Source organism: Spermophilus citellus (genome assembly GCF_964194105.1).
Source record: "Spermophilus citellus genome assembly, chromosome: 5".
In the NCBI taxonomy this organism is placed as follows: domain Eukaryota; kingdom Metazoa; phylum Chordata; class Mammalia; order Rodentia; family Sciuridae; genus Spermophilus; species Spermophilus citellus.
In genome coordinates, this window is record NC_138186.1 from 167,128,734 (window position 1) to 167,144,896 (window position 16,163).

General features: G+C 45.2%; 1 protein-coding gene across 1 annotated transcript in view; it reads right to left on the bottom strand.

The window, feature by feature from the left end:
* Nucleotides 1–953: 953 nt before the first annotated feature.
* Nucleotides 954–16,163, bottom strand: part of SLC22A2 (solute carrier family 22 member 2) — a 35,106-nt gene continuing 19,896 nt past the window's right edge. Inside the window, exons 10-11 of the mRNA XM_081295318.1 lie at nt 13,066–13,165; nt 954–1,273 (exon numbers count right to left, since the gene is read on the bottom strand). Of these exons, the coding sequence (XP_081151444.1) occupies nt 1,207–1,273; nt 13,066–13,165 (167 nt within the window). The 3' untranslated portion in view covers nt 954–1,206. The remainder of the gene's footprint in view (nt 1,274–13,065; nt 13,166–16,163) is intronic.

Here is a 16,163-nt window from a genome sequence, read left to right on the forward strand (position 1 = left end):
ATGTATGTGAATACATCAAGAGCACGGGTATTGCTCTGTCGGAGAGTTTTGGGAAGAATTAATGATGGATACACAGAAAACAAAGCAATTGCCGGATGTGGTGACACACGCCTGTAATCTCAGCGTCCAGGAGGTTGAGGTAGGAGGATTATGAGCATCCTCAGCAATTTAATGAGGCCTTGTCTCAAAATATAAAAAGGGCTGGGGATGTGGCTCAGTGGTTAAGTGCCCCTCGCTTCAATCCTGGATCCTCCTCATGCTCAAAAAAAAAAAAAAAAAAAGAAAGAAAGAAAGAAAGAAAGAAAACAAAATAACAACAACAATACAGATGCAGGAAAGGCAGAAAGCCACAAACACTGTGCCTCAGCTGTCAGTAACAGCCACCTAGCCACAGGGATGTGAGGATCAACTCTCTGATTTAATAAAAATGTGATAAAGCAGTTTGAAGGTAAGAGAGAAGTGTTTTGGGATGAGTGGAGAGGTGAAGAGAGCTAAATTTTCGGTTTTTTAAAATATTAAAAAGCCAATAAATAATGTTTAAGTGAAAGATCAAGAATTTTTTACTAGGCCAAAAAGTGATCCTCTGTGATTTGACTTGTGCCAACTGTGTTCTCCATTGAGCTCTGCTGAGGATCTTTGATGGAGGGCAGACATTGGTGCTTATCCAGCACAGATACAGAAGGACTTACTGTGGACTCAAGCTGTATTCTGAATCTTTTATTTGAATTTCTTTTCAAGTCTATCCCAGATAATAATCAATGTATTCAAAACTTTCTTCACCTATGATCCTGCAAGGCCCTATTCAAAGTTCTTGACATATTCTGGTCCACTTAATATTGCTTTGGGTGTTTTATTTCTTTAAAACAAAATCTCTTCTCCCAACTTCTGTTTGGTTTCCCTTGTCCACAGTTCCCCTATGTATTCTGGTTTGATATTGTGGGAAAGGAATCAAATAAAGAAATAAAAAGTTAGAAAAAAAATTCCAGTAAGTCAATGGGTATCATCCTGGGAATGCTGAGAACAGAGTGTCTTGGAAGGATGGTCTGCGGGTTGGTTTTTACACAGCAGTGCCACAAATTCTGCTGGCCATAGGTCTACAGGACACAGCCCAAGCACAAGTCCAGCTGAACTGCCCGGCCGAGGTGGGTGAAGAAATCTCTGCTTCTGGTTTCGGCATCATCACAGCCAGGCTGGGCAGCACCCTCCTTAGTTCAGTGGAACATCTGATTTCTTGATTTGGAGGTAAATCACTTTTTCTTTATTTTTCCTTGGTCTGCAGTAAGAAGTAAAATTGGAGAGGGGAGAAAGAAATTATGAGGAGGCTAAAAACCAAAATTAAGTGGATAATAAATGACACAAAAAAATCAGTGTAGGATTTGTCCAGGATTGGTTTTGCCGCACATTGAGTGGTGATTCTCATTTAAAAAAAAAGGATGGAGCTTTGTCAATAGCTAATAGAATGGGTGTTTAAAAACTCTCCTCTAGAAGTGGAACTGGCCTAAATAAGTTCCCTTTTTAGGGTGTTCTGTCTTCCTCTGTAATAGAGAATGCAATAAATATTAAATTAACTTAAATATGTTAAAAATGATGATTGCAAAATTCACATACTATTATCAGTTCTTACACAAACATTGAGAAATTATTTCTACAAGGTTCATTTACATTTCAGTTGTTATGATGAGTGAAGAATGCAATGTAAACAGCTGCCCAGATTGAAGTTTTCTCTTCATTTTTCTCTGTGAATTCCAGGATGTTGCTGATGCTCATTGGAAGGATGCTTTTTTTGTTCATTGTGCTGTTCCAAGCCCAACGCTTTGCAAATGTCCTTCCTTATAGTCATATTCAATCTGGTGTTGCCTGCCCTGAGGACTTACCTCCCTCAGAATTCCCCTCCAGAATTCATGGATCAGTCCAACCAGAGAGGGGATTAGCAGAGGCTCACCAAATCACCCCACAGTGCAGGAAATCTCTCAGGCTCCAGGTGGGGAGACACACAAATCCACTGAGCTCCCATAGTCTCCAGGCCCAAAAGAGCAGCAAGAGTATCAATAACAATAGCAGCATCAACAACCACAACAACAGCAACAGCAGCAATAAAAATAAAAGCAAAAACAACAGCATTATGAACAAGAGCAGCAACAGCAATAGAAGCAACAGCAGTGGTAGCAGCCATAACAGCAGCAACAACAAAAATAGCAGCAGCAGCAACAGCATCAATAGCAGCAGCAACAGCAGCATCAGTATCAACAGCATCATCAGAAGCAATGGCACTAACAACAACAGCATTAGTAGTAACAGCAACTGCAGCAGTTGCAGCATCAATAACAATAGCAAAAGCAACAACTACAGTATCATTAACAACTGCAGCAACAATAACAGCATTATTAACAATAGTGACAACAATATCAGGAGCAACAGCAACAATAGCAACAGCATTAAGAGCAGTGGCACCGTCAGCAGTAGCTATCATACCGATAATCACTGCAGTTTCAGCCACAGTAGCAGCAGCAGCAGCAGTAGCAGCCATAATTGCAGCAATAGCAGCAGCTACAATAGTAGCAGCAGTGGCACTGTCAGCAGCAGCCACAGCAGCAATAAAAGCAACATCAGTAAAAGCAGCAGCAACAGCACCAGCAACAGGAGTAGCAACAAAAGCACCACCAGCAGCAATTACAATAGCTGCAATGGCAAAAGCAATCACAGAAGCAGTAGTAGCAACAGCATCATCAATAAGAGCAGCAATACCAGTGGCAGTAGCAACAATATCACCTTTGATGGCAACAGCAGCAGCAACAACAATACCATTATCATCAGCAATAGCAGCAGCAGCAAAAATGGTATCTTTAACAAGAGCAGCAGTACCAACAGCAGCAGTGAAACTAATAACAATAACACCATTGATAGCAGCAGTAGCAGAAGCAGTAACAATAATTATAGCATCAGCAACAACAGCAGCAAAAACAATAGCGTGATCAGCAGCAGCAGTTATAACAGCAGCAAAAGCATCAGCAATAATAACAGCAGCAACAGCAACAGCAACATCAATACCAACAGCCTCAGCAGTGTCAATGGCACTAGCAACAACAGCATTAATAGTAACAGCAACAACAGAAGCAATAGCATCAACAACTACAGCAGCAGCAACAGCAGCATCAGCAGCAATACCAACAGCAAAACCAACAACTACAGTGTAATCAATAACTGTAGCAACAATAGCAGCATCATTAACAACAGCAACAATAACATCAGGAGCAATATCAACAATAACAACAGGAGTGGCAATATCAACAGCAGCTATAGCACCAATAACCTCAGCAGCTTCAGCAATGGCATCAGCAACGGTAGCAGCCATAAGAGCAGCAATAGCAGCAGCTACAACAGAATCAACAATAGCAGCATCTACAGCAGCAACAACAACAGCAACAGCAATAACAACAGCAGCAGCAACCATGGCACCAACAACCACGGCAGCAACAACAGCAACAGCAGCAGTAGCTACAGCAGCATCACCAACAGCAGCAGCAATAGCAATAACAGCAATAATAGCAAAAACAATAACTATGGCAGCAATAATAGCAGCAATATCGACTGCAGCAACAGCACCACCAACAGCAACAGTAACCACCACAGCAGCAGCAGCAGCATAATCAAAAATAGCAGCAGTACCAACAGCAGCAGTGGCAGTACCAACAATAGCAGCATCAACAGCAACAATGACAGCAGCAGCACCAGCAGCAGCAGTCACAGCAGAAATAGCAGCAGCAGTACTGAGAGCAGAAACAGCATTGAAATCAATAGCAACAGCAGGGGCAGCAGTAACAGCAGCAATAGCCCCAGAAACATCAGCAGTAGTAACAACAGCAGCAGCCAAAACAGTAGCATGAACAGCCATAACAGCCTTCACAGCAGCAATAGTAGGAGATACAACAGCAGCAGCAACAAAGGCAGCAACAACAGTAGCAGCAGCTGCAGTAGTATCTACAGCAGCAGCAGTAACAATAGTAACAGCCATAACTGCAGCAACAGCAGCAGCTATAACAGCAGCAACAGCAGCAAGAACAGTAGCAGCATCAGCAGCAGTAACAACAATAATAGCCATAACAACAGCAGCAGCAACCATGGCACCAACAACCATGGAAGCAACAACAGAAACAGTAGCAGTAGCTACAGCAGCATCACCAACAGCAGCAGCAATAGCAATAACAGCAATAATAGCAAAAACAATAAACATGGCAGCAATGATAGCAGCAATATCAACTGCAGCAACAGTACCACCAACAGCAACAGTAACCACCACCACAGCAGCAGCAGCAGCATAATCAAAAACAGCAGCAGTACCAATACCAGCAGTGGCAGCAGCAAAAATAGCAGCATCAATGGCAGCAGTGGCAGTAGCAAAAATAGCAGCATCAACAGCAACAGTGACAGCAGAACCACCAGCAGCAGCAGTCACAGCAGAAATAGCAGCAGCAGTACTGAGAGCAGAAACAGCATTGAAATCAATAGCAACAGCAGGGGCAGCAGTAACAGCAGCAATAGCCCCAGAAACAGCAGCAGTAGTAACAACAGCAGCAGCCAAAACAGCAGCATGAACAGCCATAACAGCCTTCACAGCAGCAACAGCAGGAGATATAACAGCAGCAGCAACAACAGCAGCAGCAGCTGCAGTAGTATCTACAGCAGCAGCAACAGCAGCAGTAACAATAGTAACAGCCATAACCACAGCAACAGCAGCAGCTACAACAGCAGCAACAGCAGCAAGAACAGTAGCAGTATCTACAGCAGCAACAACAACAGCAACAGCAATAACAATAGCAGCAGCAACCATGGCACCAACAACCACAGCAGCGACAACAGCAACAGCAGCAGTAGCTACAGCAGCATCACCAACAGCAGCAGCAATAGCAATAACAGCAATAATAGCAAAAACAATAACTATGGCAGCAATAATAGCAGCAATATCAATTGCAGCAACAGCACCACCAATGGCAACAGTAACCACCACTGCAGCAGCAGCAGCAGCAGCATAATCAAAAACAGCAGCAGTACCAACAGCAGCAGTGGCAGTAGCAACAATAGCAGCATCAACAGCAACAGTGACAGCAGCAGCACCAGCAGCAGCAGTCACAGCAGAAATAGCAGCAGCAGTACTGAGAGCAGAAACAGCATTGAAATCAATAGCAACAGCAGGGGCAGCAGTAACAGCAGCAATAGCCCCAGAAGCAGCAGCAGTAATAACAACAGCAGCAGCCAAAACAGTAGCATGAACAGCCATAACAGCTTTCACAGCAGCAATAGCAGGAGATACAACAGCAGCAGCAACAGCAGCAGTAACAATAGTAACAGCCATAACCACAGCAACAGCAGCAGCTACAACAGCAGCAACAGCAGCAAGAACAGTAGCAGCAGCTATAGCAGCAGCAACAGTAGTAACAGCCACGACAGCAGCAACAGCATCAGCTACAACAGCAGGAAGAACAGCAGCAACTACAGCAGCAGCAACAGTAGTAACAGCCATGACAGCAGCAACAGCAGCAGCTACAACAGCAGCAGAAGCAATAGTAGTAACAGCAGCAGAAGCAACAGTAGTAACAGCCATGACAGCAGCAACATCAGCAGCTACAACAGCAGCAATAGCAGCAGCTACAACAGCAAAAACAGTAGTAACAACAGTAGCAGCAGCTATAGCCACAGTAACAATGGCCTCAGCATCTTCAACATAAACAGCCTCCGCAGTAGGAATGGCATCAGCAACAACAGCAGCAACAACAGCATCAGTAGTAACAGCAACGGCAGCAATAGCATCAGCAACAACAGCAGCAGGAACCGCCATAACAGGATCAGTAACAACAGCAGCAATATCAACAGCAACAGCAGCAGCAACAGCAGCAGCAATAACAACAGCAAAACCAACAACAGTAGTATCCTCCATAACTGTTGCAACAACAACAGCATTATAAACAATAGCGACAGCAACATCAGGAGCAACAGTAACAGCAGCAACAGCATTAACAGCAGTGGCACCATAATCAGTAGCCATAGCACCAACAACCTCAGCAAGTTCAGCAACAATAGCAGCAGCAGCAGCAACAGCAGCAGCCACAATGGCAACAATAGCAGCAGCTACAACAGCAGCAATAGCAACAGCAGAAGCAGCAATGGCAACATCAGCTGCAGCCACAGTACCAACAACCACAGCAGTTTCAGCAACAGCAGCAGCAGCAGAAGTAGCAGCCATGACAGCATCAGTAGCAGCCACTACAACATCAGCAACAACAATGGCATCAGTGACAGCAGCAGCAGCAACAGCAGCAATTACAATAGCTGCAATGGCAAAAGCAACCACAGCAGCAGTAATACCAACAGCATCATCAATAAGAGCAGCAATACCAATGGCAGCAGTGGCAGTAGCAACAATATCACCTTTGATGGCAACAGCAGCAGCAACAACAATACCATTATCATCATCAGCCGCGGCAGCAGCAAAAATGGTATCTTCAACAAGAGCAGCAGTACCAAGAGCAGCAGTGAAACTAACAACAATAACACCATTGATAGCAGCAGTAACAATAATTATAGCACTATCAACGACAGCAGCAAAAACAATAGCATGATCAGCAGCAACAGCCAAAATAGCACCAGCAACAGCAGCAGTTATAACAGCAGCAAAAGCATCAGCAATAATAACAGCAGCAACAGCAACAGCAACAGCAGCATCAATATCAACAGCCTCGGGGCTGGGGATGTGGCTCAAGCGGTAGCGCGCTCGCCTGGCATGCGTGCGGCCGGGGTTCGATCCTCAGCACCACATACCAACAAAGATGTTGTGTCCGCCGAGAACTAAAAAATAAATATTAAAAAAAAATTGTCTCTCTCTCTCTCACTCTCTCTCCTCTCTCACTCTCTCTTTGAAAAAAAAAAAAATATCAACAGCCTCAGCAGTGTCAATAGAACTAGCAACAACAGCAGCAACAGCATTAATAGTAACAGCAACAACAGAAACAACTACAGCATAATCAATAACTGTAACAACAATAGCAGCATCATTAACAACAGCAACAACAACATCAGGAGCAATATCAACAATAGCAATAGGAGTGGCAATATCAGCAGCAGCTATAGCACCAATAACCACAGCAGCTTCAGCAATGGCATCAGCAACGGTAGCAGCCATAAGAGCAGCAATAGCAGCAGCTACAACAGAATCAACAATAGCAGCATCTACAGCAGCAGCAACAACAGCAACAGCAATAACAACAGCAGCAGCAACCATGGCACCAACAACCATGGCACCAACAACCATGGCACCAACAACAGCAACGGCAGCAGTAGCTACAGCAGCATCACCAACAGCAGCAGCAATAGCAATAACAGCAATAATAGCAAAAACAATAACCATGGCAGCAATAATAGCAGCAATATCGACTGCAGCAACAGCACCACCAACAGCATCAGTAACCACCACCACAGCAGCAGCAGCAGCAGCAGGAGCAGCAGCATAATCAAAAACAGCAGCAGTACCAACAGTAGCAGTGGCAGTACCAACAATAGCAGCATCAACAGCAGCAGTGGCAGTAGCAACAATAGCAGCATCAACAGCAACAGTGACAGCAGAACCACCAGCAGCAGCAGTCACAGCAGAAATAGCAGCAGCAGTACTGAGAGCAGAAACAGCATTGAAATCAATAGCAACAGCAGGGGCAGCAGTAACAGCAGCAATAGCCCCAGAAGCAGCAGCATTAGTAACAATAGCAGCAGCCAAAACAGTAGCATGAACAGCCATAACAGCCTTCACAGCAGCAATAGTAGGAGATACAACAGCAGCAACAACAAAGGCAGCAACAACAGTAGCAGCAGCTGCAGTAGTATCTACAGCAGCAGCAACAGCAGCAAGAACAGTAGCAGCAGCTACAGCAGCAGCAACAGTAGTAACAGCCATGACAGCAGCAACAGCAGCAGCTACAACAGCAAAAACAGTAGTAACAACAGTAGCAGCAGCTGTAGCCACAGTAACAATGGCCTCAGCATCTTCAACATAAACAGCCTCAGCAGTAAGAATGGCACCAGCAACAGTAGCAACAGCAACGGCAGCAATATCATCAGCAACAACAGCAGCAGGAACAGCCATAACAGGAGCAGTAACAATAGCAGCAATATCAACAGCAACAGCAGCAGCAACAGCAGCAGCAACAGTAGCAACAGTAGCAGCAACAGCAGCAGCAGTCATAATGGCAACAATAGCAGCAGCTACAACAGCAGCAATAGCAACAGCAGAAGCAGCAATGGCAACATCAGCAGCAGCCACAGTACCAACTACCACGGCAGTTTCAGCAACAGCAGTAGCAGCAGAAGTAGCCACCATAACAGCATCAATAGCAGCCACTTCAACATCAGCAACAACAATGGCATCAGTGATAGCAGCAGCAACAGCAGCAAAAGCAACAGCAACAGCAAAAACAACCACAGCAGCAACAATAGTGGTAGTCAGAGCATCATCAACAAAGGCAGTAATAGCAACAGCAGCAGCCATAACAGTAGTGGTAGCAACAGCAGCAGCAGCCACAGCACCAACAACCACAGCAGCAATAGCAACAGCAGCAACAACAGTATTAACAATGATCACAGCAGGAATGACAGCAACATCAACAGCAGAAACAGCACCATTAACAGCAACAGCAACCACCAAAGCAGCAGCAGCAGCAGCAATGACAATAGCAGCAGCAGCAGCAGCAGCAGCATTAATAAGAGCAGCAGTACCAGTGGCAGCAGTGGCAGTAGCAACAGCAGCAGGAACAACAATAGCAGCAGCAACAATGGTAGCACCACCCCTAGCAGCAGCCAATGACAGAACCGAAAGCAGCAACATGAGCACTGAAATCAACACAACAACAGTGGCAGCAACAAGAACCACAGCCACACGGGCTGACTGTTGCCTACATGCCCACAACTGCACGGGTGCTTCACCACCGTATTCCACGGGTGAGCCTGGCTCTCAGAGGGCAGGGAGAGTGTGGACTCTGAAATCCAGTTGCAAGGATGAGAACTGTGGCTTTGTCACTTGGTGACTGTGACTCTGGGCATGTCCTTTAACTTCTCTGTGCCTGGGTTGCTTTCAGTCGTCAATGGGGTTACTAATAATACCTATTTCATAGGGGTGTTATGAGGATTCAATGAGGGAGTACTTGGAAAGGCCTTGGCAAGCAGTAGTTGAGAGGATCACAGGCCATAATTTTAGCCAGTGTTCTCCTGTACAGAGAAGGCAGCAGGCTCACAGGTGAGCTGCAGAACTCATTAGCGAGACATGCACATTCTTCACAGGCCTCGTGCCCTTGGGCCTGAATGCCCTGGGTGCTGGGGGAGTGGCTCCTGCCTTGCCCTGTTCTCCGTGTCTACGAGACTGTTCCTAGGGTCCACTCTGGTGCCAACTGTGGTCTATCCTCCTCCCTGTGGACACCTGGCCTTCTACCCTCTCTCTTATCCTGGGGGCCTCAGCCCTTCTCTCACTGTCTCCCCTAATCCCCTGGGCCTCACACAGGTCTGCCTTCTGCCTGTGACCAGTGAACTAGTTACATAATACAGAATAAAAAGTAAAAAGAAAAAAAAAACCAGGTGTGAATCTTCAGAGGAGGATCTGAAGATCACGTAACAAGACAGACTATAAAATAGCAGGAATAGTCTTTGGAAGTCTCTCTTCAGCCATCTTTGTACATCCTGATGAACCCTGAACAGTGACAGGTTCAGGTGTGTGTGCATCTTGCTGAAGTGCAGGCTCAGAGCAACTCAGAACAGGCTTTATGAATTGATTTCCAATGAGCAGTCTCGGTACATTTTTGTTGTTATATAGAACAGCTACAAAAGCTTCTGTGAGTAGTGACAGTGGCTCTGGGCTGTCCATTAGGCACCAGGAAGTTTATATACATTGTCTCAGATAATGGTCACAGAAATCCAATGAGTGCTCACTGTCGTTCCCATTTACAATAAAGATTCTGAGGTAATCAAGCCACACAGATAGGAATGTGAGCAAGGTCCCTCAGGATTATGGCCTGTGATCCTCACTGCTGTGCACGACCGCCTGCCCGACACTGAGATGGCTGAGAAAAGCTCAGAAGGACCCCAATAGCAATGCTGCAGAAGGACTCTGCATTTACTCCAGGAATATTTGGAGAGCCTCTGCTCTCTGGGTGCAAGGGGCCATCCTTAGCTTCAGGGTACAATAGGGCACAGGACCTACTCTGTCCTAAGGTGGCGGTGGTGGGGGTGGGTGCTTGTGTGCGTGGAAGGAGCATGGAGAAGGGCCTGGCCTAGGTTAAGTGCTTCAAACTCAAATACTCACATGAGCCAGGCAGATGATATGTGTGTGCTGCACACAGGACGGCAGGAAATGGTGGGGACTGTGGCCTAGCACCGAGGACTTTCCCTGAGGAGAGCAGTGCCATCACCCAGCTGCTGTGACGGCAACGAGAGGAAAAGCCTGCTCGGGGTAACCAAAGCTGGCTTTCCAACAGATCATGGAAGCCCAGTTCATGTGGAATTTCCCACTTTAAAATACACTGGGAGGGCCAGCAAAAGCATTTGAGAACCTGGGGCTGCAGTGTGTGCCAGTGTGATCCCTTTGAACTCTCAGATCATGTTCTAGGAAAAGCGTCCGACCCCTGTGATTCAGCAACATCTTGCCCATGTACTGGAGAGGTTCGTATGAGGGTTCAGTGGAGGGAAGTCAGTTTAGCTCATGGCACCCACAGCCCAAAATGGAGAGGACAAAGATTAAAATGTTTTAGTGCACCATAAAACAGACTTATGGAGAGGGCATCCTGGGAGTTTCTCTTTATTCAGACTTTTCAAGTTTGCTTTTTAGTAGGTTCATATTGTTTAAAATCCAGAAATTACAAAAAGATATGCATTGAAATTCTCCCTCATATCCATATCCTATAGCTGCCAAATACATAGACACAGTGTTATGGTTCTTGCCCATTATTCCAGAGATTCAAGTAAACACAGATGTATGTGTATGTACATATACACACACACACATATATACACACACACACATACATATACCTATAGCAGTACCCCTTGTCCCTGCAGGTACATTCCAAGCCCCCAGACATACTGAACATATATGCTCTTTTTCCTATACATAGATACCTATAATAAAGTTTAGTTTATAAATTAGGCACAATAAGGGATTCCTTTTAACCATATCTATTAACAATCTTAGCATATATATTATTTTTTTCCTCTCCTTACTAAGTTGAGAACTTTTACCTTTTCACTTAAAGGAAGTATTTTACAATTTCTCTTTGGAAGGTCCAATTTGCCAGCATACAACTTCAGGAACATTATTAAGTAAAATAAGGGTTCCCTGAACACAAGCACTGCATACCTTGACAGTCCATCTGATAACTAACTGAGATGACTAATGGGTAGGTAGCATCTATGACAGAGATACTGTGGACAAAGGAATTATTCATATAATGAATGTGAGATTTTATCACAAGAGGCATGTGCAAGATTTCACCATGCTAATCAGAACAGTATGTAATGTGAAATGTATGAACTGTTCATTTCTGCAGCTTTCCACTTAATATTTTCATACTGTGATGGATGGTAGAGGATCACAGGTAACTGAAACTTTGGGAAGTAAAATCATATGTTTGGGGGGGCTTCTATCTATCTATATATCTATCATTTATCTATCTATCTTCAGTTATCAATCAATCCTTATTAGGGGGTTAATTCACTGATTGGGTTAAGGATCTCATAACCCATTCATTTTACCTCTAAGCCTTCCTAAATTGTCTCATACATGAGCTTTTGGGGGACATCTAATTTCTAAACCATAACATATACTTTCACCATTTTTAGTGATACTTTGAATGTTTATATATTTACACTGTATTTCCACTAATAATAAAATACCTACTTTTCTATGTGTTGCTTTTTTTGCCATTAAGGTACAATTTGAAGAATTTCCTTATCGGGTATTAGAGTTGCCTTCCATTTTTTGAATGGCTGTATAGTAGTTTGTTGAATGGAATCTTATAATTTATTTAACCAGTCTCCCAACTAATGTGCATTAGCATAAAAAATGTTTTACTGATTGATTGTGTCATTTTGTTCACGTAAATTCTGAGCAGGTGGAATTGCTAAGTTTAAGGACATGCACATTTGTCATCATGACACTTGTCACAGATTTCAAATCTGTGTTCCTATGAGCAGTGCCAGAGGCTGCCTCTCCCCCAACTCTCTCTTGAGATATCAGGCTCCAGGTAAGGTGATCTGGGACAATCCAAGTGTCTTGATGCAGTGTACATCTGATCATGAAGGAGACTGAGCAATTATCGTGTATTTAAGACCTGTTTGGATTTCCTTTTTGCTGCATTAGCTGCTCAGGTTCTTTGCCTATTATCTCAATTGGGTGGTTACTACTATGGATTTGTTAAGGCTCTTTCTATGTTCAGGAAATTAGCCCTCTATGGAGTAATGAATATTTTCTCTAAATTTGACTTTTTTTTGGTAGCATGAATTGAACTCAGGGGCACTTGACCACTGAGCTACATCCCCAGCCCTTTTTTTTTTTTTTTTTTTGTATTTTATTTAGAGACAAGGTCTCACTGAGTTGCTTAGTGCCTTGCTTTTGTTGAGGCTGGCTTTGTACTTGTGAGCCTCCCTCCTCAACGCCCCCCCGCCCCCCATCAGCTCTGGGATTACAGGTGTGCGCCACTGCGCCGGGCAGCCATTTTGTTTTTATGATAGATTTTTGATGCAGATTTTTTAATTTTTGTGAATGCAAACAAATGAATCTTTCTTCTATGAGTCTTGGATTATTATTATTTTTGTCATATTTAGAAAAACCTTCCTTCTCATGAAGGTATAAAGGAAACTTCCTGCAGTGTATTGATTTTTGTATTTTCTTTCTTCTTTAATGTTTAAGCCTTTGTTTTAGCTTGAATTTATCCCACAGTATGGTATGAGTCACAGATTCAACCTCATCTTTCTCTCCAACTGGGTAGAGTTGTCCCAAAACATTTATTGAAAAGTTCACTCAGAATCCCAGCTGCCTACCTCTGCATGTTCTCAGCCTCCTCGATGGTCTCAGGCAAAGCCTTCCCTTTGGTCTCTGGAAGCAGCAACACCAGTCCTCCAGCAATCAAGCCAATCACAGCTGGAAGACAACACGAAAATCACATTAGAGATTGAAAGGCAGAACCCTGTAATTAGAGCTCCCCTTTGTCTGTCTTCCCCCCAACCCCGTCCTCCCATTGTGTTTTTTCATATATTTATTTATAGATTGCTTTGCCGTCTTGAATTGCCTTATTTTCCATCATAAATATTGTGCCAATTCCAAATGCCATTGGATGACCGTTCCTTTTAGGGAAATGAAATACTTAACATTTTGAGTCAAGTTTATTCTAGGCAAGAGGACATTGCCACAATACTAAAAGTCTTTGGAGTTAGAAAATAACTCTGAGAAAAGAATCTATGAAAAAAGAACATAACTGTGCCAATATAAAGCACTTGTTAAGGAAAATAAGTCAGAAAACTTGGACCACTACCAGCAAATAAAGTCATGAGTCACGTATCACTGCACAATAGCATTGAAAAATAGAGTCAGGCCATTTAGTCCAAGTTCAGGGGCTTGATAATTAAGTCCCTATAGTTCTTTCTTCTTTGTCTCTAGTTGTAATCTTTAGTAACAACCATAGTTGTTATTAGTTGATAGTTTTGTTTCTTTAAGTTCTGATAAAAGTTTGGGTCTTTTATGATTTTATATGTTTTTTCATAATAGAATGCAGGAAGTGGGATGTGGATTCTTTGCTAGTTTGGGAGGGGCAAACCACTGCCTGCTAGATTCCATTTTTACCCTCAAAAAATGGTGAAAATGGATACCACAAAGCCCTTCCACAGAAGCACAAGCCCTAGCACTGAGCACCTGGTCACACTCTGACTTCCTCACCAGTCTGTGGACCTTGGGAAGTTCTACAATCGCTCTGACCCTCTAATTTCCCTTGACAAAATATCTATGTCACAGGCTTGTTATGAGGTTGAAATGAGTGAATATTTGACAAGCACTTAGAAGAATGCCTCTTCCTGGTGTGAACTAGGGACATGGTCACTAAATAACTAACCTCTTTAACTCTCCCAAACCTCCCAAATTTAGTAGTTACTGTATTGCAAAGAATGCAAGCAGGAAACACACCCGGCTGGCATTTGAACCTCTGAAGAGAGAATTCCGATGAACAATAGATTCATCAGATTTTCCATTTGGCATTGTATGTTCACAAAGACAAGCTAATGAACCGGGATACGCATCATCTATTTTTGCAGGGCTCCTTCAACCAGGATTCCCAGGGTTTTGATCTTCAGACTTCTTAGGTGGCTGCTTAATAGCTATTTCAAGTCCACCGTTAGCACACTAGTACTGTATTTCCTGCTAGCTGCCAAATTAAAGGTTGGTGAGGGAAGGAGATCACACTTTCAAAAGTAAAATTGGGATTGTCTGAGTTAATGTGGAGGGTGCAATGCAGACACCGGGCTGGGGGCACAGCTCAGCGGTAGAGCTCTTGCCTTATCATGTGTGAGGCCCTCTGTTTGCTCCCCAGCACGGTCAAAAAAAATAAAAAAGGTAATTTGGGTGTGGTGGCATGCACACGTAGTCACAGATACTTGGGAGGCGGAGGAAGGAGAGTCAGTTGAGCTCAGTAGTCCAGACTGTCACACAGCAAGACCTGAAGGGAGGGAGGAAGGAGGGGAGGGAGGAATGAGCGGCCACACTTCCTTCCCAGGGAAGGCAAAGCCTGAGCGAGGGTCCACAGCGGCTCCCAGGCCTGGATTTTGTGTTGCTGTGTTAAATAGCAGTTAGAGAAACATGCGACAGCTTTCATATTAAAATATTCTCCTGACCCCTCAGCCACCCACTGTCCACCTAAGGGAGTGGCCGAGGCTGATATGCCTCTAACTCCTCTCGGAAGGAGTCCAGAGGAAGTGGGACAGGAGGATCTGGGCCACCTGTGTGCCTCCAGCAGTGCCAGCCACACGGGGGCCAAGCCTTGGTTGTCTCAGGATGACGAGCTGCATCTGTCGGCCCTGCCCGGCCTTCTGGCATGATATTGGGGTGGGAGGAATTCACTGTCTCAAGGGGGAGGCCACGGATGGTCTGTGGCTTCTGCGACAGACACAGAGCAGATGAAGCCCAGTTTCCCCCCAAATCCCCAGAACAGGGAAGAGACGAACCAGGGCAAGCGTGGGGGGCGGTGATGTGCAGCACAGGAGAGGGATTGGAGGTGCTTCCCAGGGCCCACCAGCAGGTGGGAGCTTAGCCCCGCTCCTCCAGCCCAGTTATGTCCTGTGTGCCCACAGGAAAGGGGCACTGGCCAGGTACAGGAGGCCTGAGTGGGTCCTTCAGGAGACTGAAAGGGGTGCGCCAAGGTGTCCGTTAACCTGTGCGCACAAATCTGAAACAGCGTCCACATCTCACATGTCTGGGGACACCTGTCCCACGGCCTGCAGCTGTGGGGAACCGGCAACGACACGAGTGAAGGTGGGTGCCGGACCCCAGGACCCCTCCAGGCTTCGTGTTCAGCATCCCATGGATTCGCCCCGGCACCTTCCATCCTGTGGGCAGGGGTGGGCAGGCAGGGCTCAGTGCCTGTGTTCCCGACTGTCCCAGCGCCATTGGCGTGGGGAAGGGGAGGCACTGCCCAGCTCCTGGAGTCCAACAGCCCTGGGGGTGGGCGGGGTAGTGCCCTCAGGCTGGCCACCACCAAAGCACTTTCTTCCTTGTGGATTTTGTTTCCTCTGTGTTTTGGAAATTGCCATATGCAGAATTTTACCTGCCTTTCTTTGAACTAGTGAAATAAAAGGGCTTTGTGTTTTAGGGCTACCAGGCATGGAGTCAGGAAGGGTCAGCTCTCTGACCAAGACCCGGAGGGGTGGGGGTCAGCGGAGAGAGCGGGGGTGGGGGGTGGGGGGGGCCCTGCAGGGAGACGGCCTCCTGCCCCCTCCTGTCTTCAACTCTATCTCTGAGGCAGGAGTCCCATGCGTGAATGTTGGTTGTGACCAATAGTTTACAAGGGCTAGTATTACTAATGAGCAGACCAACAATGTCACAAATCTCTAGTAACTAGTGTGGACTAGTGGGCATGGAGCCTGTGTCCAGGTAG